General features: G+C 49.9%; 1 protein-coding gene across 1 annotated transcript in view; it reads right to left on the reverse strand.

The window, feature by feature from the left end:
• Window positions 1-23,209, reverse strand: part of FBXW4 (F-box and WD repeat domain containing 4) — a 91,840-nt gene that overhangs the window by 49,122 nt on the left and 19,509 nt on the right. The window contains exons 2-5 of the mRNA XM_074999301.1: window positions 19,743-19,838; window positions 18,017-18,202; window positions 16,203-16,335; window positions 13,234-13,328 (exon numbers count right to left, since the gene is read on the reverse strand). Coding sequence (XP_074855402.1) covers window positions 13,234-13,328; window positions 16,203-16,335; window positions 18,017-18,202; window positions 19,743-19,838 — 510 coding nt within the window. The remainder of the gene's footprint in view (window positions 1-13,233; window positions 13,329-16,202; window positions 16,336-18,016; window positions 18,203-19,742; window positions 19,839-23,209) is intronic.

Here is a 23,209-nt window from a genome sequence, read left to right on the forward strand (position 1 = left end):
TCCTTGGAGAGTTCTGAACCAGCTGCCATGATATACCTAGAACTACCACATGCTGGGGCAGTCTTGTCTCTGACCAGGACAACAGGTGCCCTTGAGCCAGAATCGGTGTTCTCGACACACAGAGACTCCACCTTTGGCCAAGAGCTCCACCCCGGCTCTTCACGCAGCCAGTCTCTACCAACCCAGTCACTAGTGTTCTTCCCCGACCTGCCTCCAGCTGACTGTGGCTTACGCAGGCAGCAAAGCCATCCAGACAGGCCGTTCCTGTGCGGAACAGTTAGATTAGCCCAGGGATTCAAACTTGTACCCTGCAATATCTGAAAGCCACACGGCAACGTTCTTCCTACTGCCCAAGAACGGGTGTTCCACCAGATGCAGCCACTCCAACTGCAGGCTCAACTACATGTTTAAACCCACTAAGATGACCCTCTGCCATGCTACCAGCCAGGCAACACGGTCTAACGAATCCAAGACTGGAAGGCAGGGACTCCTGGGTACTAATGCCAACGCTGCCACTTACTTGCCTAGGGCAAGTGGCTCAGTAACCTCTAAACAAGGAGGAGAATGGCTGGTGGACATGTGCCATAAGCATGTTCACGGTTAAGAACAGGAGTTTTGCTAACGCTGCCCGTCATGGACAGAGCTATCCTGCCCTTACCTACCAAAGCAAGTGAATTTCATTTATCAGCCACCTGCTACCTTACGAACTATTCGTTTTATATAACAGATATTATATTTTCACCCGTTGTCCACCCACTGTGCCTCCAAAGACTTCCACAAAGCACCCCTGCCAGTGACATGAATCCTCACAACTTGGCTTTAGCGTCACTCACTGGAAAGGAGGGAGTGGGCAAGAGACACAAAGATTTGCTTTTGGAGACGCATAGCCCCACTACCCCCCTGCCTATCTGGTCCATGCAAACAAGCCCTGAGTGGGAAAGAGCCATCTAAAGGGGCCAGCCGCCTTTCATCGAGAAGATGCCTCATCCCGTCAGAAAATACAAGCATTGTGTGAAAATATTTTAATATATTCATGCACATTCCGATCGCTAGCCGGAGCGAGGGGGTCCCAGCTCTCTCCCCTCGCTGCCTTCCAAATGATTTTCACAGGCGCCAAGGCACTGGGAAGGCCACCTGTTTTCTCGCATGCCCGCTAGTATGTAAATGGTGGGAATATGCAGGCCAAGCGCTGCCGTTTTATTGTGCTGCCCAAAGATTTTACTAATTACTCGCCGAAACTCCAAAGCAGCGCGCCTGCTTCTGACAAAGCCAGCGAGCGGGGCGGAGGGGAGGGGAAAGGGGAAAATCGTAAAGGGAAAGGGGGGGAGGGAGAGAGACCGAGCAAGGGATGCATTTCAAAGTTTCTCCAGCAATTGGAGTTGGGGGAAGGAAAGCTGGGCCCAATGTGAAATCATCGAGGTCAAAGGTGGGGCTCCCTCCCTTGTGAGAAAGTGGTGAATCAGGACGGTTTATCAAACGATCATCTTCTTTTGAAACTGGGAGGCAGCGGCTGGGACAATTCTGCAGATGTGCTTGACAAGTTCGGGACAAAAATGGGCCGCCTCCTCCCCCCGCCCTCCTTTAAGGTCTCCCATCGGGGGTTGCTTCTCCCTCCACTGCCTCCAGGACCCTCCCCTCCCTTCTTCAGTGGTCAGCTGAGACCCCCACCCACTGATTGCCTTTGTATTCTTGGCCTTTGGACACACTGACAGGGGCCTTTATGAGACCCCAATCAACACCCCCATGTCACAGGTACCTAGCAGAGATACCAGGCCCTTTCAAATGAGGAACAACAAGGAAAATATGCTGGCCCATTGTCCCCATGCGGTGCTAAGGGAGATGAAAGGGGCTGGCTGCTCCCTCTTCACACACCGCCTGCCAATCAACCCCAGTTATTAAGGTCACAATGTGGAAATTCTTTTGACCTACACCTAATCAAAGATGCACCAAGCCTTTTGGAACAATGCAGGGGGAGGTGGAAGCATTGGGGGCAGGGAACAGGGACAGGCATTTCTCCCTTCTTCTCCCATCAATATGGTGGATTTTTCAAAAAAGATTCGAGAGAAAGTTCCACTCCAACTGCCCTGGCCCTAGTGTGGGTCAGACGTGGCTCTGCTGAAGCCAAAGGACTTACAGGGGCATAAACAGGGTTAAACCAGAGTGCCAAGAGACTAGTGGGAGGCCAAACACAGGAATCTGGACTCCAAGCCTGAAGGCCCAAACCCTGCAAGGTGCCGAGCATCTCCCAGGCTCAAAGACATGATTACCTGTCCCTGACCTTTCCCTATGCCGGGGCACTCAGCACCATGGGAAATGGAGCCCTGACTGAAAAAGAGCTCCCTCTGCCCTCCCTCTGGAGGTCTCCAGGAAGGGGTTGTGGTAGTGCATGCAGCAATGGGAGGAGGTTCTGCTCAGGATAAGCATCAGGAACGCTTTTGGACTGGCAAGAGTGAGCAGGCGGCAGAACTGCCACCCGAGGGATGAAGCGGAAGCCGTCTCATAGGGCGACCAAAGCCCAGGTACAGAGTTGGAAACAATCACAAGCTGCCAGAAGGTGGGACTGTGAATTCCAGTCCAGGATGATGGACTAACAGCCTCTGCCCTCCAGTTTTCAGTGTCGATGGCAATAAAACCACCTGCGCGTAAAAGCTGTGTCACTCATACTGTGCTTGGCAACGTGCTCTGACCTCATGTCTCTGCCACTGACAGTCATACCTGAAAGCAGCTCACACAGGTACCTTCAATCTGCTTCCAGGGCAGGGAGCTGCAGGACAGATCAGGGCTAGGGTCCTGCTCTCCAGTACCATGTCACCAATGGGTAAGACAAAGGTTAACGGACAAACCTAGAATGGCTGGGTGACCGCGTTTGCTGTCTCAGGGGGAAGCTGCTTTCGGTACGCGATTTTGACTATGGACAACATCCCTCAAATGGGTTTTGTGCTGCACACCCCCGTGTTGGGCGAAAACCATCATGCTAGCGAGCAAGACGTTCCACCCTGGCCGCTCTTGCTTTCCCATTGCACTTGCCTCTCTTCCCACCCTCCACCCGCCCTGTAGAGAATGCTCTCCAAGCCACTGCTGAACCACCTCCCAGGTCCCACCTCAAGACCCACTTGTGGCACGACCGCTACAAGAAGTCAGTCAGGTATTAGTTTTTCAAAGTTCATACCAATAAAGCCGCCAGCCTCCCATGGCCCTGACACTTTCTACTTTTATGCAGTTCAGAGAGGGCGACAGTCTACTACTGCTGCCAGCTAACAGGGCCGAGGGGGGAGAGAAGGGGAAGAAGGGCTTGTTGTAAGATCTGAGGGTAGACACTGTACTCTCCTGTGCATTTATACACCAGCTTGCACATCTTTGGTCCCACCCTATGACAAGTCATTACGATCAAATTCTAGGCCCCCTTGTTCTGAAACTGATCTCTGGAGAGCTGGCAGTTTGCACAGCGCTCACCCCTCGCTGCCTCTCACTGAGTGACTACCAATGCACAAGGAGGAGAGGAAACAGGGACTGGAACCAGCACTGCCAGCACAGCTGCTGGCCACCTACCAAGAGCTGCCAGCGAGAGAGGGGAACCAGTCTGTAAGTCCTGGAGCCAGGAGGTGAGGAGGACCAGACTGCAGGAAAGCAGGCACATGGCAGGGAAAGGAAGGGCCAACAAAGAGCACAAGCAGAAGCAGACCGTGTGAGCTGCATCCTTTCTGGAAAGGACCACGCTTCCCTGATCTCACCTGCAATTGCTGAAGCTGCTGCAGGGAATCCACACACACACGGCAGCAAATGGGCCGGGTGGCAGACATGAGACACACTCTGGCAGGATGTGGCCCACTCTAAGGTTGGAGGAGCCCTTACAGTAGAGATCAATTCAGCCCCTGAGCCAGGTGTCTGCAGAGCTATGCCCTCGCAGCCAGAAACTCCAGCTCCACACGTCCCTTACCCCAGCTGAATCACAGAGAAGGGGTGTGTTATTGGTGGTCCTCCAACTCACTCCTCCAAGCACATGCACAGAGCAAGCTGGCAACTTTCATCTCCTGCGCTGTACGCAAGGACATCTGACCAAACTACTGGGAATTGACAGCTGACAACTCACAGTACAGGGGAATCCCTAACTCTCCTACCACATCAACACCACCCACTTAAAGATTGCAGCTGGTGTAGCACAGACAACTCTGGGCCAGAGAAGGGCTGATGGTCCCCGAGGCCCCCGAGCATTGTAGATGCACAGGAAGGACCACGTACTAGACTGGAAAGCCATTTACTGGGCAGGCCTTATTTCTTTTGGGATTTCAACTGGCTAAATCGCTTCCGGGGCCCCATTTCAGGGACGATAAACTCACGTGCCCTCCCACCCACGTCGGACGCCCTCGTGGCACACACGTGCATGGGTGCATAGCACACACCACAATGACACAGAACACAAAGGAAAGCTTCCTCCCTGCAAAAGCCCCTTTGCTGGAGCCCCAGAGGGCCTCCAATAATTCTTCCCTCTACAGCCTGCCCTCACCACAATGCCCTGCATGGCTAACACCACTGGCAGAACTCGGACCATTTCCAGCGCCTCTTCGGTTTTATTTTACACAAAGGAGACAAAGGTGTGAACTAAGGCCACTGCAGCTCGACTTCCCACTGCATAGCAGGAGCTCTGCACAGCTCCCCAGTCCTGGGTGGGGAGTTGAATCTGGTTACACACACCCCAGGAGAGGCCTAGGCCACCTCTTTCAAAAGAGGGGAGGGGAACAGACAGCGCACTCTTTAATTGTAGGGGAGAATCCTGCATCCTGCTGCTCCTCTACCTTTGCAGGTATGTCTCAGAGTCTCTTTGAAGCTCTGACGCAACTTGTCAGGTCGCTGCCCTCCCCAGAGGAAGATCAGAAAATAAGCAATGATTACTGTTGTACACTTGGCTTGCAAGCCGGGGAGATAGCAGCCTTGCATGTGTCAGGCCATGAAAGGGCTTTGACTCGGAAGCCGCCTGAAAAACAAACCCTTAATTTAAATGTTAATGAAAGTGCTGTGGCGACATCAGAGGCTTGTCTTGCCTTTCTCGGAAAGAAGCAGAATCGCCAGCACTAGAATTTATGGCCCCCCTCACCTCCTTCTATGCTTCATCAGCCAGAGAAGTTGGGGCGGGGGGGGGGGAGGAAAAAACAACTAATTTTAACATTAACTCCACACTTCCACCCTGAGATGCAATTGCTAAATTATCTGTCAGCAGGGCACTGATCAAAGGTGGAAAAACAAAGGCACGCTGTACAGCCAAGCAAAAGCAAATAGCAGCCCAGGTCCAGCAAAATTACCCTCTCCCGCCACTGGAAGTCTGAAAAAGGAAGACAAAGATCACAAATTGGAAATACAAACTACAATTGTAATCAGTGTGACGGGAAAAACGAGACAGCTGCATTTCCTCCTTTGCTGGTTAATACACAAAGTAGGACCAGAAAGATGCTCCAAGATCTCGCAAAGAGACTTCTCCCCTAAGCACCAGGAAAGAGACAAAACCACCCTCAAGAGAGCACACCACTCCACTATGTCAGACCAGCCACACTGGACATATTCAGCACTAGAGACAGCCAAAATGGACACCTGGTGTACTCACTTTTGCAACACTTGTAGTAAATATTATCATAGCTGCACTTGATATAACCTCACCAGCTATGGGAGGGTGGCAGGAGACAAGGTATGAATTAAAAAGGTAGGAAGGTAGCAAAATACCTATAGTTGCCTCTGTAGGGGTGGAGGGGGGAAGCAGGAAAGAGAACTCATATGTATGTGTGTTCACTCAAGTGGAGAAGCAAAATAGGGAATCAATATCCCACACTAAGTAAGCAGATGTAACAAGGCTCAGCCTCACCAAACCCTAAGGTATTTCTTCTAACAAGGTGAGCAGGGTCAGAGCACAGAGGTGTTGGCTGCAGAGCCCCATTTAGCCACTGCAGGGAGAAGCAGAGAAAGAAAACTGACTGAAAGACCTCCTGCCTTGTATTTCAGGTCAAAAAACCACCCCAGGGCTCCATGTTCACCGTGCAGAGACTCCAGCGCAAATCAGCACCGTGAGACAGATGTTTCACAAACTGCCAACTGTCAACCCAGCCAGGGATCTGAAAGTCAAGGGGGGTTCTCCCTGCAGATGAAATTCCCCTCTCAGTTCTATCTATGCAATCTGACCCCATCCTGTGCGGCCATGAGCACCACTTCCAACACTAGTTTCTCGACCAGCAATTCTAATGAAGATGCACAGGCCAGCGTAAAGTCCAGCTCCCTTCCCCACAGCATTCTGGCTCTGTGGAGTTAACAGCAAAACACAGAGACCCGAAAATATTAGCAACATTGGCAGATCTGATTCTGACACACAGAGAGAAAAAACTGGCGAGGGTGGCGCCATTTTTTCCACAGGCCCAGGAGAATGCACCTTTACAGAAGATCCTCACCTGTTGTGAATCCTCAAAATAGCTGCAATGATTTACACCAGGCTGACTGACAAGCTTTGAGATAGCAAAAGAACAGATCATTTCAGACACGGCTCCAGCTGAGGTGGACTCGAGTAGGATTAAGAGACATAAGCGAAAATTAAATGACGAACAAATTAAAACGCTGCTAGCCAGGTGCCCAAGCACAAAACAGCACCACAGAAACAGGTCAACAGAAGGAGTAAATTTGAAAGAACTTGGTTGCAGTTGAATGGCCTTTGGGAAGTCAGGAAAGAGCATCGCTGCACATGTTTGGCTCTGAGGCACAGGTACATATCTATCTATCCAACCCTGACACAGTATATCGGGCAGAGATGGCAAAGCTGTCGACTCATTCACACTCAAAGAGCCTACTGCTGCATCTACCCTTACTCAGGTCAGACCTCACATCACTAAGACACATGCACACGTGCCCGGCTACAAATTTCCAATACACGTACACCAAAAAACTTCTCCTGTTAGCAGCTCAGCTTAAAGTTCTGCTCTTTTCTGAGCTCTGGTGTCCTGTCCTGCTTTTGACCACTGCAGAAGAAACACAGGTCTTGGCAGGTAAAAGAAGAACTGACATCTGCCTGTTTTGTCTCTAAATTTAGTCACTCCTTCATGTCATGTGAGGCATTGCCATGGTACCAAACTCTCTGCTCCCATGATGAATTAGACTCACATGCTACACAAGTAACAAGAAGTGGTTTTAATTTTATGCAAAGCTTTTCGGTTTCTCTTCATATTCAGTGAAGCTTTTCCTTTCATCCCCTAAATACATATTCTAGGGAGAGAAAGAGATGGTGTTTTAACATAAAAAACTTAGCACTCAGATTTCTCCTTTCCTTTCAAAATTAATAAGCTACGAGTTATGCTCCTGAATGTAATGTCCAAACTTGGACAAAATTTCTAACTCTAGTAGGTTATTCAGCCGGACTTCAGTCCAGAGAATCAGCTCACGTTACTCCGCAGACAGTCCACCAGGCACTCATTACAAATCATTCACAATTATTCCAAGTAATATCAAGCTGAAATAAAAAATCTGCAGCAAAATGCTTCACGCTCCAAAACCATTGTGGAAGTCTGTGGTATGTTCCTGACTTCTCTGATATGCACACTTACCCCACAGCAGCAGGAGGAAAATGCAATCGAGCAGCCACATTTTAAACAGTGGTGAGCGACTCCACTCGAAGGTTTGCACCTGCCTGAGCCTGCAAACATGGAACCACACTGACATACTGGCCACATTTTTGGAAAATTCAGCTGTACCTGTGCACTCAATTTGTGCCTTTGTTAAGTGCCAGCATGCCTGGAAGAGGACCACAGAGGACAATCCTCCCTGGCCCAAACTGTTTGAAATCAAGAAGGCAAACACTGAAGGAAAGGAAGCAGTTAGTCTTGTGCCAAAAGATTTCTGGATTGCCGAGAATAAAGTTGAGTTCTTTTCAAAGTCCACTATGTCTTTTTCCACTTTACAAGTCTCTCAGTCATAAACTAAAGTACTAAGCTGCAGTCAGGCTCTCCTCAAGAAAGGTGGATTTAGACAGCATGACGCACACTGCAAAGCCTGTGTTTCTGAAGCCATAAATGTCAGGCACAGTGATTGCTTCTCTTTTCTGGCTTCCCTCACCTCTGGGAGACATGAAGCATGAAGGTGCAAGCTATCGCACTGGAAAACCCAGAGGCTTGGATTCGCTTTGTAAATTTGACTCGGTCCATTTCATGCAGACTTGGACTGGTCCCCAAACACAAATAAGTCACCACAGTAAGCAGCTTTCGGAGCCCACTGAAGAACCCAACATGAGCATTACACAGAATTCAAGAGGCAAATGTATTAGCAGTCAGCCAAGAGCAGCTAGACTGGGGGGGCACGTGGAGGGGCATTAATGTGGAAGCATCTTTGTGACCTTCACTGCCACGTTAGCTATCATAAGAGAGAGAGAGCGCGCTTTTGGGAGCCCCGAACCTGCAGTCCAATGCGGCTCCCACACCCCCGAAATTCCTTCCGTCCCTAAGGCTCAACGGTGCTCTTAGGGCACTAGTCAGCAAATATGCTGACAGCACTGAATCTAAGAGAAGCAGGCATGCCGTGGTGTTCCACATAAGTTGAGCGCGTGGGCAGCTGCCCAGGAGAGATTCAGGTACCACCCAGCTGACTAGCAGAGCTCCCACAGCCACCCCCGCTGGATAGCCTGTGTTTCTAGTGGTGAGGCATATCCATACATGCCTTGGTGCACATAAAATTTACTCCCCCCATGGATGGAAGAAATGAGAGTGAACACGGGTGTTTAGAGAAAGTAAGGCAGAGGAAACGAAAGGTGATGCAATTCACTTATCCTTGTGAATTCCGTGGGGAGCTCCACAACTGTAAAGCTAGTCCTAGCCCCAGGATGTGTGTATTACATGCAAAGAGGAAGTCACACAGCTGAGTGGTATGGCTGCGTGTGCACCAAAAAGACGGTTAAACCAACAGTCAGGCCATTAAAATTTGGTCTTTTCCCCGCTTTTACAGGACAGGTGCAAAACTTCAAGGGCGTGGAGTCATGGTAAATCAAATGCAGTGAACAGGCAGGTACGCGATTTAATAAAAGCACTAGAAATAGCACACTGTAGATGTTGTACAATACTCACTCCATAACATGGGGACAGCCTGTTAAATAAAAAGGTAAGATGACTAGATTTTCCCCTATGCTGTCTCTTTAAACCAATGCTAACCCCGGGATGGTTGTTTCCGTTCTTGTACGTACACAGCAACGATTCCAGAACTTGTTCAAACTTCCGAACTAAATACCTCCGTGTTTTTAAAAGGTGCTGGATCGATGTCCCTGAAAACCAAAGTCCTCTTCCCCCACTGAACAGATCTAGCCTGGGTAGCAGTTGTGTACTTCACACCTGTTCTGGAGGACCTCTGCAGGCCAAAGAAGGTGATAAAACCTCTATAGCCCATCTAAGCTCTCTGCTGAACTTGCCAACAAGGGGGATAGTAGGTGCCAACTGTAATGCTGGGTTTGGGGAGTGGAACTCCAGTAACTGACACCTTGCCTAGCTCCCCACACCACCAGACGGCTAGCACTTCCGACTGCTACCTGCTGGGGATAAGTATCAGAGAGGTCGCTGTGTTCGTCTGTAGCTTCGAGAGCAACAAGAAGTCTTGTGGCACCTTACAGACTAACAGATATTTTGGAGCATAAGCTTTCGTGGGCTAACTGCTGCCCTAGAAGGGAGACGGTTACTATAACGAGGGAGCCTTTTCATCTCACTCTCAACGAGCTTGGGAAGACGTTATGGGAGCAAACTGGAGCAGTGAAGCACACAGGGCATTCGCACCAACACCTAGAGCATCTACGTTGCCTGAAAATCACCATTTGGAGCATGGCAAAGCAATACTCATGGCACCAGGGACAATTTGAGTGAGCAGCATCAGCAGGATTCAGACACTTGTAAAATTCCATAACCCCCCACCAATGAGAACAGCTCCCTACACAGTGCGGTCCCACTGGTACCCAGTCACACAGCTAACGCCACCTCCCCAGGACAGCACCGCTAGAGCCGGCACCCTGCAGCTGCAGTACAGGGAGGGATCTCAGGTTCGACTCCCAGAGACGTTTTGATTCTAGGAGGTTCTGAAACAGCTTCTCAGTAGAAGATGCAGACCCCCTGAATGCACTGGATCAGAGCACATGCAGTTCTCATAGGAAACAAAGAAAACTAATAGCTGCAGAGAACGGTGATAAACATTTTCATGCACTGCAGCAACCATCTCGTAACTGCAGCTTTACTTATTTCACTGCACTGTTGACTAGATGGGATCCAAAGTTTAGATTTTTATTTTTTAAATGAAAAGCAAGAGCATCTAGAGGCATTTAAAAACAGCAAGAGCGGGGAAATGAGGAAGGGTGTTGACCCCAGCTAATCTCAGCCGTGCCCTAGACCACTCTCTGCCGAAATGAATGAAAACCCACTGACAAATCCAACAGGAGGGGCAAATTCCTTCCTGACCTCTCTAGATCTAGATCAGCTAGACCTAGAGCATGAGAGCAAGAAGCAGCCAGGAAAGCACATGCACAGGAGAATGCCCTGTGCCGGCCCATCCAGCACCCCATCTCCAGTTGTGACCGTCTCCAAAGCTTCCAAGGATGGAGACCAAAGGAACGATGACAGAAAACCAAGCTGTGAAACTGAAGTGCCGGCTCAGAGTGGTGGTTAAAGTGTCCATGGTGCTTTGGGGGTTTAACTCACGTGTCGTCCTGGTCCACTTCCAAATGAAGCAACTGGATTTTGTCTACAGGCCCCTGCAGTTTCAAGCTGATTTGGTGGCACCCTTGGCTTCCTGTCCCAGCTGTTGTGAACTCTTGCTTCACATGCTTAAAGAGCTTCTGTATTCCACCACTTCAGTGTTGACTGCCCAACACAGAGGGCCAGATTCTGGTCTTGTACTGGCTGCACACGGAATAGCTGCTGACATCGATGGAGGTGCTCCTGATTTCAGTCAGCGGGGGAGAGGGAAGAATCAGGCAGAGAACATGCAGTATCTGGGATCCCAGGGAAGGTGCCAGTGATACTACACTTAAATGACTCTTTTTGCTGTTGAATGGCACTATCCAAGTTACAGCTCAAGTCTTCTCTGCCCTCTTCAACCCAGCAATGCAGACGCATAAGACCATGCGTGCTGGACATGTAAAGCAGAGAAGCATGGGATCCCCAGGGCTCCAGCAGGGACAAGCCCCCAATAGCTGGCCTGGCTAGAGACCAGAGACAATTTTGGATACATGCTCGTTAACCAGCAAACAATACATTTATTAGTGAAAAATCCATCTCCCTGCCCCTTGCCCTCTACTGTTGCTCCCCCACTCCCATGCCCTCCCGCCGGCCCCGGCTCTGATCCCCTCTCTCTTCCAGGACGGCAGAGATTTGTTCTGGAAAGCGACAGGTTTATAGGTTAGCCGACACCTTCACTCTGTGGAATTTTAATTAACTTCTCCCATCATCAATGTGTTAAGGAGCGGGGTTTCCATTACACGGGGTCAGTAGCGTGTTTCAGGCCCTGCTATATCAGCCGTCAAATTGAAGAATTAATGACGTGGCTAATCGGCTCTAATTCTTTTTAAAAAAAAATATGGAGGGGCAGCAAGAGGGGAGCTGGCGGGATCCGCAGTCTCACGGAACAAGCAAGTGATCCGAGCCCTCTCGTTTGTGGGGTAGCTGCTCTGCAGCTGCCCATTTATCACTCAGCGGGGGGAAAAAGACGCTAGGTAAATATTGTGACAGAGAGTGTGCGCTTGTGTGTGCACGCGTGGAGAGGAGACAGTGTCCCAACAAGAGGCCAACTCAACAGGTCATCGCTTCGGAGAATAAAGCAGCACACTGTATAGTTCTTCCCAGCCACAGCAGAAGGACCAAGAGATGCAGGTTGAAAGGAAAACTGCGTGGGTTCCAGCCAAGAGACTGGAGACCATAAAGCCACCACTGCAGGTGCCTTGGGTCACCCTGACATGACTGTGGATGGCTCAGAGAGCGGTCTGCGCACACATACACTCAAAGCATCATGGGGCAGGGTAGCTCACTGGAGCTGGAGGTTAGCGCTGTTCCCTCTTCTCCCCTGCCCCCTCCACCAAGCACCCCACGGAAAATGAACGGAGATGCAAAAAACTGGTTGGAAATCTAATGAGGACAAGTTCTCAAGAGAAATTCCTGTTTTCGGGCTGGCTGAAAATTCCTCCCTGGCTCGGCCCATTGAAACTCAGGAACGGCAGAGCCCAAAGAAGCATCGCAAGCTGCAGCATCTACTGAAAGGGGAACACAGGGAACACATGGGAGCTAGCTGGATGCACAACACAGCCCACAGTCTGAAGAAAATTTGGAATCTATGGCCACCATTTGGCATTAGCCACAGCTCTGCTGGTGCCTCCTGGAGGCAGCTCTCCTCCTGCAGGACAGATGACATGAAGACCAACTCAACAGCTGTACACGTGGCAGTTCACCACCAGTCCAGTTTTAAGCTTTGCTGGACACCGGCTCAGTTTCTCAGAGCTGATAATCATTTCACTGCCTCTGAAATGGGAGGCACAGGGTCTTTGATCATTAGATTGGAAGAGGCTGCAGTTTCTACACTTGCTGCTGTACACATCTCGACATCCTCTGCTGAGCAGCGACAAGCCCAGTGCCTCACCTGCGTGCTCCAGAGTGGGATTAAGTTCAGAAGAGTAGCCAGGAAACAGCATCTTTGCATTCCACTTACTTTCTATTAATGACCTGCTCTCTTATCCAATTTGCTCTGTTCCCAGGCAGACTGAGCTCATGCTAGGCATGGGCCCCACAGGCCCAGCCTGACCCCGTTCTGCTTCACACTGACACTGGAGTCAGAGCTGAGCTGGCAGGACACAGAATGGGAACTGTCTTATTTTGCCACAGCTGCATCTGGGCTGAGAGGGGTAAAAATCAAGCTCTGTGCAGATAACTGAGTGGTCCTATCTCGGCAGGGAGCAGACGGGGTGGGATACAATGAAACCATTTCCACAGAGTCCCCTTCACAGCTGGGACCATGAGGCTCTGGTGGGCAATGACCTAACCATACTCCCCAAAGACTCCTGCCCCATGGAAGGCTACAGTGATTCAAACTCTGCCTCCTCTCTCACCATCTCTGCCCCACCCATCTCAAGTTCCTGGACGACTGCACCACTATCCTGGATTTATTTGCAGATCCAGAGTACCAGGGAATGGGACATAGGCAGGGGAAAGAACTTAAGCCATACCTGTTAAGTGATTAATAAAAGGTCCTGATTACCTTAATAATGGACTAATGGCGATGGACCAGACCCGGTCCTCGGTCTGCACTGTGTGTAAGCAATGCCCAGCTCTGCCTGAGGACAGGGACCAAACCTAGAGACAGAGAGAGGTGCTACATCAGATCACATGGATGCCTGTCCCTTCCCTGGCTGCTTCCACACCTAGGTTTAGGTAGCAAGTCTGGCACCAGCAGGACAATGCCGAAAGGGCATCCCCAAGCGACTTTACCGCCATGGTACTGATCCTGTCAGAGCCCCAGACCAGCCGATCGTCAGCCCCAACCCAGGGAACAGCCAAACACAGCAAGCACCTCCGAGCAGAGACCTGTTACTACACAGTGGGCAACGCAGAGCTTCTTGAGCAATCCCTGTACATCCAGATTGGGGTCCGTTCCAACCTGCCCGGTGTTCTTCAGGGAAGGCATGCCCTGCTTCTGGAACATTACTGAGTATTTCCAGTAGTCCTAGCTTGGAGATTAATTGCAAGCTTGTCTCAACGGAGCTGAAGTACAGACCCATCTTCTTAAGCCCACCCCCAGGTCTCCCCAAACAATAGAAATGCAGAGAGGGCAAGGCCCTTGACCTCCCAGCAGTGAAGAAGAATCCATTCCCTCCCACTCAGCATGGCCAACACGCCCTCCCTTGCCATTGGGCTTTCAGACCACCCCACCTCTTTCCTTCTGAGCCAAGTGTGGTGTTCTGCCAAAGCCCACCCTGAACCAAAGCTCCCTCCCACTCCTCAGCTTGGCAGGATCTCCAGACTCAAGCCCAGAAGCTCCTTTTTCCTCTCCTACCCAGAAGTTTTCCTCAAAGATTTCCCAGGTGAAGGGGCCATGTTTGTTTGTTTGTTTGTTGATAATGCCCAGGATTGCAGGCTATTCCCGTCAGCCGGGAATTTAGCACCTAGTGTCAGCAAAAGCAGCAGAAACGCTTAACTCTTTTAAGGCATCCCTATCTCCTGCAGGTTAAAAATATTGCTGGGAGCATGCTATCTGGTGCCTATCAGTGAGGAATGTACATTAGCAGCTTCTCCGAGCTTAGCTCTAATCAACACTTGGGAGAGCCCTCAACAGCATCCACTGCACTTAGAGCTCCCTTAAAGTACTGCATGGATTCCCTTCCCGCAGCCCGGGAGAAAAACCACTCCAAGCACCCATGTGCCTCTGTCCATTATGGCCACACGGGAGGGTCAGGCAGGCAAGATCATTCCAGCTGCAGAACTGGGCAAAATACACAAAGTTAAATTCACTTTGACCTTCACGAGTTTGTTCTCAAGGTCATCAGGGGTCTCTCCTACTGCTGCCCTGGGGAGCTGTGAGAACTTGCTGCCCCAACTGAGTACAGTTCATGGGTACCAAGCCAGCTACAAACTCTTTTGAGCAGAGGCAAACAGTGCCCCAAAACTGCAGCTTTTACACATAAGGGGACCTGCTGTTAAAACTGTCCAGAGTGGCCAGAAAAGCCCAGGATAGGATGGCCCCAGGATCAGGGTGCTAGCCTGGGACTCGAGAAATCCTAACTTAATTCCCTCTTCTAACACAGGCCACCCGTGTGACCATGGAAGAGTCACCTGGTCTCTCTCTGTCTCAGTTCCGAGTCAGTAAAGTGGGTATAACTGAACTGTCCTATCTCACAGGGTGGTAGGAGATGGTCACCTGCTGCGTACAGAAAGGTCACAGACAGATTCTCTGGCTAGGGACTTGGGCAAATACCCACTCGAGAAAAAGAGGAATTTAATAGACTTTATGCAGCCTGATCCTACAATCACCTACAGGCCGGAAGAAACATCTGGGCCGTGTCTACGCTAGCCAAAAACTTCGAAATGGCCATGTCGAAGTTTACTAATGAAGCACTGAAATACATATTCAGCGCCTCATTAGCATGCGGGCGGCCGCGGCACTTCGAAATTGATGCAGCTCGCCACCACGCAGCTCGTCCAGACGGGGCTCCTTTTCAAAAGGACCCCAGCTACTTTGAAGTCCCCTTATTCCCATCTGCTCATAGGAATAAGGGCACTTTAAAGTAGCCAGGGTCCTTTCGAAAAGGAGCCCCATATAGACAAGCCACGCGGTGGCGAGCCACATCAATTTCGAAGTGCCACAGCCGCCCTCATGCTAATGAGGCGCTGAATATGTATTTCAGCGTTTCATTAGTAAACTTCAAAATGGCCATTTGCACGGCCATTTCGAAGTTTTTGGCTAGTGTAGACGTAGCTCTGGAGAGCAAGCTCTTTTAAAATGGCCAAACCATTTCCCAAGGGAAGTGCTGAGAGCACCATCTCTTGGGACCTTTAAAACTCAGCTGGCCACCACTCTGGAAAACTCATCTCTAGCTTTCTCCATTAATACAGCACTGCCCCACCAGACCAGAGCGCTAAGCGAGTAACAAGTCCCAGGCTCAAGGAGGCTAGACACTGCACATACTGTCTGAATTGATCCAATTTGATAAGAAAGTCACTGAAAAAAAAATGGGGCCTTGCGAAACCATATTGCAGTCATTTTCTTGGCTTTCTATGCACAATTTGTGTCTTTCTACAAAAATCATACCCTAGCATTTTATAACGGGGAATAACACCGTAAATAAGAGCCCACAAAACAGAGATTGTCCCACACACTTGGAATGACATAACACAAAGGGGAATGTGTGTTATATTATCAGAGGACTAAGCCTAACCCGCACCATAGGCAGACAAGCTCAAAGTGGAGTGAGAAAAATCCAGGCAGCTCCTCTGTTTCCATCCCATTTCAAGCCAGTGGCTAAGTTCCCCAGCTCCTGGCGGACTCCCATCTTGGTGGGCTGACATCACACGAGGCTCTCCAGAAACCTTTTCAAGGATTATTTTGCACCCAAGACAGGGAGGCAGATGCAGGGTTCAAGGCTCCATTCTACTCACTTTCAAACACAGACAGTGTTCACATCTCTCCTCTCTGCTACAGCACATGCGGCACCACAAATAACTCATGCTCACCTTTGCTGTTCTGTCCCGAGAGCCGCTCACAATGATGCCACCTTGACAATCCACACAGTTCACCTCCTGCTCATGTGCAGAGAACTTGATGCTGAAGGAGCTGTGGAGTTCAGACAGGACAATATTCCCATCCCTGTAAAATAAATCCCGAGTGAGAAGTTGCCATCCTTGCAGGACACCTAACGCAGCTACACTTGACGAGCAACTCTGCCGTAAATGCTCAGCAGAACTGCAGGAGCACTTGCGAGCCCAGGGAAACAGGTGATTTGTTCATTCACATACCACTATGTTCCCATCAGACTATTTCTGCTTGTCCCAGGCCAGATCTGCTGCAGATGGAAACTTCTTCTCACCAGCCAGGGACCGACTCAGAGTCCAGGGAGGGCCGTGCTGCACACATAGCACCCATTTCCTCTCTGGTGTTTCTAAGGAGGCCAGAATCCTGGCCAGGCACTATGCAGCGGGAGTGGGGTGTCAGGAAGACCCTTCTGTCTCTTCCCTTCCCCTCATGTCAGGACAGCCCGAAGCCCACGAGCAAGATTTGATCCTGAATGATCGGTATTAACTCAGCAAACAGCTGGCTACCTTGTTATGCCTCGTATGCCATAATCTGGCACGTCTGTGTTCTTCAACCTCTGCAACTCGCTGTCAGGCTTTATTTCATAAGGCAGAGTCCCAGGAGTGTGTGCACTTGGCCTGTATGGACACTTCCCACTACAACACATGCTTTCTAGCACCAAGCCTGGGTACCCAAAGAGAAGCCTCTTATAAACTCGGTCTTTTCATTTACCAAAGGTCAGGCAGATGCAGAGGTGAAAGTAAGCCAGGCCAATGTGATGGACCAGCAAGACAATGGCTGCAGTCGTGCAAGCCAGTATGACACAGAAACAAACTATTTATAGCATGTGCAGTATACTGGAAAGACACCACACTGCCGCCAGCCCCTCCCCAGAGCTGCCCCCCAGGAGAGCAGACTCGGGGCTACGTGTGGTACAGCGGCCGGAGAAGCTGCTCGTGTTCTGCTGCCCCTCCCAGCAGGCTGTCTCTGTACAGAAGCAGAGGAGACGCAGCTTTGGTGAAATGCAGGGAGCGGGGCTGGGGATTCTGCTTCTTTTCCTGCTGTGGGGGGCAGGGGCAGCAGCACGCGGAGGAAGGAGCAGACCACCAACAGCTCCTCCAGCTTTGTGCCACCCCCAGCCCCCCACCTCCCTCAGTAAGGTGAGATGGGGAGAGGAGGGGAAAAGCATGGGAGCCCTGGGATGGGTTGGGACAGACTCACGTGGAAGGTCAGGTCCTCCCCTCCCTTAGCTGGTGTCCCACGCCCCGCACCAGGAAGAAGTTAATTCTGCTTTCACCACTGGGTAGACGCTAGTTATTCCCGTGCACAGCTGTGGCTACCGAACGCCCAGCTCCAAATATATCACGCCCCTCCATGGTCGAGGCACATGACAGTCACCACTTTTGCAAAGGGAAAATATATATAATAAAATCCTGACACAATCTGAGTTCCCTTATCAACAACGTCTGCAATGAGACCAAGGACTGAGTAGGTCACTGGGATGAGACTGCATTCGTCCCCTACCTCTGAAGAGGCCTCTCTCAGGAACAAGCACATCAAACTGACAGGAAAGGAGCAGTGCAAGTAAGCTTAGTACGGTGGAACATGCAGTACTGAACGGTGAATACACTTTTCTCCTCTGTCTGGAAAGGGTCTCTCCAGAGTGCTCAGAATATGAATTCCCCTGCTGCTGCTGCACAGGAAGGGTCCTGCCACCCCTCAGCACAACTCCTTCCCTCCACAGCACTGAGCATACCCTCCGCCACTGACGATGTGGGAGCTGGTGAGAACAAATCGACACACGTCCTCCTGGTGGCCAGAGAAGATGGCATGGGGACGGCGTTGCAGACCAGTGCTGTCTGGACGAAGCCGGTAGGCACGAATGTCTTCTGCCTGGGACAGGTAGAGATACTCGCCATCTAAGTGCATCCATGGCATCAGGCTGCAGAGACAATAACAAAAGAAAGAAATCAGACAGCTGCTGGCTCCCCTGAGCCATGTTCCCAGGAGGACAGACCTGAGTATAGCATCACAGATGGGAAACAACTACTCTCTACAGGGGCTTCTTTCGGACCAAGGTCCAGGCCTGAGGAAGCGGCCAAGAATGCAGTCTTTGGAAGATAGCTAAGGAATCCAGAGGATAGATGTGAACTGTTCTAGATTCCCTGCTGCCATGGCATCTGTGCAGTAATAGCTTTTGTTCTGAGGTGGCCTTTGAGGTCCTCTTTCTTCCTCCAAACCCATGCAACTCTCTAATGCCAGTGACTATTCAGCTTCTCCCCAGACCACACTAGGGCCCATCTCTGTGGGTCTCCCTCTCTCTGATGCAATTTAACTAACTTCCTAGCTTTTTCAACAACTAATTCAAAGGAAAAGGCAACAAGCTCTAATCCATGGTAAGAAAACAAAAGGGAAGGTAACATTGTTTGGATGGTGATTTCATTAAATTAGTTAATGAACTCTCACTAGAAAGTCCGGTTTATTAATGATCTCTTATATTTACAGAGGTTTTCATCCCAAATAACCTCACATGCTACCCAAAAATCAAGTATGCAAACATCATAAAGGGAGCAAATTATCCTGCACTGAAACGCGGCTACTTCTGGGTAGAACACAGCACATCAACTCAGCACAACTGCCACCTTTAACTGGTCACACAGTGCCACAGGCTAGCACGACGCTTCCCAGAAAAATTAAATGGCAAGTCTCCTCCCTTGCCAGTGACAATCTAAAATCTCTCTCGTTGTTCTCAGCCTCGCTGATGTGACAGCTGCGCCCACAGAAGGCCTGGCTCTCAAGCACGGGATCTTGCTAGCTGTTTTGCAAAGCACAGCAGCCTTTAGATGCAGTGCCCACAATGAGTTAAAAATCCTCCACTCAGCGCTACGTACAGATCTTGTTATACTGGGAAGGAGCTAAGTTACGATTTTCAGATTTGTGGGCTGTGTCCAGAACAAAGGCCAGGTGGGGGCCCTACAGTGGAAGGCAACGAACAAAAGCAGCAAAGCCGTAGGAGGGATGCAAAGGAGAGAAGTTCACGGCCTGTATTAGCTCCGGGGATTATTCAGATTTAAGGTGCAGCATGGGAGCAGCACACACGCTCTTTTGACAGTGCACAAATTAGAAGGTAGGCAGTGAGAGGAGACAAGATGCAGACAGGGCTCTGAAGGCAAATCACTCAACAGTTTAGGATCCAGAGTGAAAAACACTGCATCAGGAAGCAGACTGCATTTACCAGGGCTGCAATGCAGCCCAGCCTCTCCTACTGGGAGAAACGCCATGGGCTGCTTATTGACCAGTGAGAGTGGGATCTCAGGTCTGGTGTCTAGTGGGCTAGACTGGTTATCTCCTCCTCTGTGTCACTTTAAGACCCTAAAGATCGAGAGTGGGAGGGCTAGAACAGTCTGAAATCAACAGAGAGGCAAACCCAGGGTCCCTATGGGCTGCCTTGGAATGGGGCAAAAAAGAAAAGGGCCACTTGCTTGCGTTTCCATCTCAGGAGCGTTCCCCTCCGGCAGCGCCCGTGCCTCCAGTTCTGAGAGACCTTAACCCTTTCCTTCACCGGAATGCCAGCCGCTCTGCAGACAAAGGAAGACAGACACCGTGAGTCCCAAGCACGGGAGCAGTACGGGGATGTCCGACGACCCAACAGCCCCGGTCATGTTTCTGCTCCAGTTCCAGGAGTAACCAACCAGCACACACCCGGTTAGCGGAAACTCAGGAACTGAGCCTCGCCAGGCAAGAGAGAGAAGAGCGCTACCTCAGTGATACGGTCTGGGGCCATGCTAGGCACTGCAGGGGGAGACGGAAGCGTCAGCCGGCCTGCCTTTATTTGTCAGTGGTACCAAGTGATCCCCCCAGCACAAGTGTCATGATGCAGGGGAGAGGGAACATAGCCCTGTTCACACCACCACCACACAGAAACACCCCGGAGAGCTGGTCAGCACTGCACATGGGGGTGTTGGTGGGGACACAAGGACTGCCCCCTGTGCAGAGGAGATGGGCTGGTGCAGGGACAAGCTCCCTCCATCCTCTCCAAACATCCTAGGGCATCCATACAACAGACAGGACAGCCTCGCCCTTTACTAGCCATCCATGGTGCAGCAACCATTCAACACACACCTGTATGCTGGGAACTGTCTACTGTTTGGAAGTTACAAATTCTCCTGCCCTCAATAAATCAAAGCCAGGTTTTAATCAAACATCCCAGTCCTCAGCGAAGGCTCAATTCATGCCAGGTTCCCCACTGCAGCCATGTCAGTGTGTGGCCTTATCTTTTAAAAATGCCAAGAATTTTACACCAACAGTGGGAAGAGACTATTTCTCCTCCACTCATGCCTCAGAGAAAGGAGGCTCAAAGGGATTTCACCCAGACTTGCTGAAGATCAACCGTGGAAGAGGTCAGCCTAAGCAGCAAGTGTTTTGGAAAGTTCATGGATTACAAAGCCACAAGGGATCATCATGATCCTCTAGTACAGTGTTTCTTAAACTGTGCTCCATGGAGCACCGGTGTTCCCTGAACAAGCCCCAGGTGTGCCCTCAGAGTTTGGGAAAAAAAACACACTGATGGTATATATATATATATTCTGTTATTAAAACCAGATACAGTATTACTTCTTCATTGCCACCATGCCTGATTACAGTACTTCATACCTTGCTGTTTGGTTTTGGTCTGACCACTTTTTTTTTTTTTTTGAAGAAAATCTTCATAGGTGTTCTGCATAAAATTCTTATTGTTTGGTGTTCTGTGGTCTCCAAAAGTTTAAGAAACACAGCCTGAGTCTGACCTCCTGTAACCATGGGCCAGAGAACCTCACCCTGTCATCTCTGAAGCAAATCCATAACTTCTGTTTGAGCTTCAGCCTCTCCTACAAGGGCATCCAGGATTGACGGAAAGACCACATGTGCTGGAGAACACACTACATTCCAAGGGAAAAACCTGCTCTAATGGTTAATTGTTGTAAGTTTCACCTGATGTCTAGCCTCCACTTGCCTAACTTTAGTTTACAATTGTTAGATCTTCTTATGCCTTTTTCTGCTAGATTAAAGAGCCAACTACTATCAAATAAAGTTCTTCTTACTTACATACCTATGTTATGAGCATGACCCCACACTTTCTAACAAGCTAAATCCTGCAGCAGATGTTATAGCCACAGCACGCACTGGGGTCTGGTTACAAGCAAGTCAAAAACAGTTCATAAAATAAACTATTTTGCAACCTGATCCATAACACCCACCCAGAATTCATAAACACATGCATTCAGAGCTGAACTGCAGCTGCATCTGGGGTGGAATAAAATAGCTATTCAAAAGTGCCCAGCAAGGCCATGAACAGTTTAGAGCAAGAAGTATCCAGCATCCCACAGAAACTACAGGGAGAAATGTACTGGAGGCAGAACGGAATTACACAAAAATGGAACCTGGTGAGACCAACACAGCTAGGATTCCCCACTGGACAGGATATTAAACACAGTAATTTAAACACTTCAGCTAGTGACTAAACACAGCTCCAAACCAAAACTGGCAACCATATGCACAGATTATCCTCAATGGTATTCTGAAAAACACAGGGACTTGCTGTTCCCAAATTAACAGAATTGCTGGCTCTCTGTTCCAGGAGGATCTCCTTTAGCTCCATGGTCACGGTTGCTCACTTCCTCTGGCTGGTCTCTCATTCCACTCTTACACTGCCAACATCTCCTTACTTGGTCAACTCTTCTCTGGCCGCCTGGGCACCTCACCTCCTTCTACTACAGCCAAAACTGCTCCTGCTAAAAGAGTCGCCTTTCGTGCCCTCTGCTCAGATGCAGTCACTTCCACCCAACCTTTTTTTATTTTTATTATTATTATTAAACACTTTTCTATGACTTCCCCTTAACCTGCACAGCAAGGGTGGGCTTCTTGTCCACACTTTCCAGGCCCTGCACAACTACACCCTCTCTACACCTCTGCTCTCCTGCCCTTACTTACATATCCTCCCTACACACCCTCTTAGTATAGTCTACACAGGAAACTGACATCAGCATAGCTATGTCTCACAGGAGTGCACCAAATCCACCTGCCTGATAGGCAGCGCTACGGTGAAAGGAGAATTCTTCCATCAATCTGGACACCACTCTTCAGGAAGATAGCTTAACTACAGTGATGGGAGAACTCTGTCTACTGCTACATCGAGCATCGACACTGAAAGACGGGAGCCCTGAAGAAGTGCCACTGTCGCATTTTAAGTGTACAGGTAGTCTGAAGAAGGCAAAGTTTGCTAATATTTAGTTTACCACCACATTTGAACAGTCCCCATTTCACGCGTTACAACTTCTCTCCCTGCAACAGAATCACAAGAACCAATTCCATACCCCAGCTTTAGAAAACATACATAAGAATTATCAAGCATGGTGTCCTGCAGCACAGGCCAGACGGGAACGGAGAGGTCTTTGCTACCTTTGGTTCCTATGGCTTGGTCAGAATCAGGGCTTTATGCTCAGCTCAGCTTATTTTCCCAGCCAACTGATACACAGAGGTGAACATGTTGGGTGCTCAACCTTTTCAGCCACCCCACAAAGAAGAACTAAGGTGGCAAGAAGCTTCACTCCCAAAAGCAGAAGCACTTGGAGCTCTGCAAGTCACCTGATGGGAGGAAAGGAGCTTCTCCAAGACCGAGGAGGATTTATTTTAACTATCACCACCCAAGTGGCTTGGATCTAAATTTAGTGTCTGCTAGACTGATAAGGAGAAGAAACTTTGCAGTCTCCTGGAGGGAAAGCAGAGGCAGGATTCAATCAACCCTTCCCTTCATCCTCGCCAAGGAAAACCAGCTTAGGCCACTCACAGACACCACTCTGCCTCTGCCTAGCTCCTTCCAGCTATCTCCCTTGCTCGGTGCGTTCCAGCACCGGACTCACGTGCAAGGCCTCTCCAAACAGGTGGCAGCTACAGCACTGTTGTTAGGGCA

This window comes from Carettochelys insculpta, chromosome 7 (assembly GCF_033958435.1).
Source record: "Carettochelys insculpta isolate YL-2023 chromosome 7, ASM3395843v1, whole genome shotgun sequence".
In the NCBI taxonomy this organism is placed as follows: Eukaryota; Metazoa; Chordata; order Testudines; family Carettochelyidae; genus Carettochelys; species Carettochelys insculpta.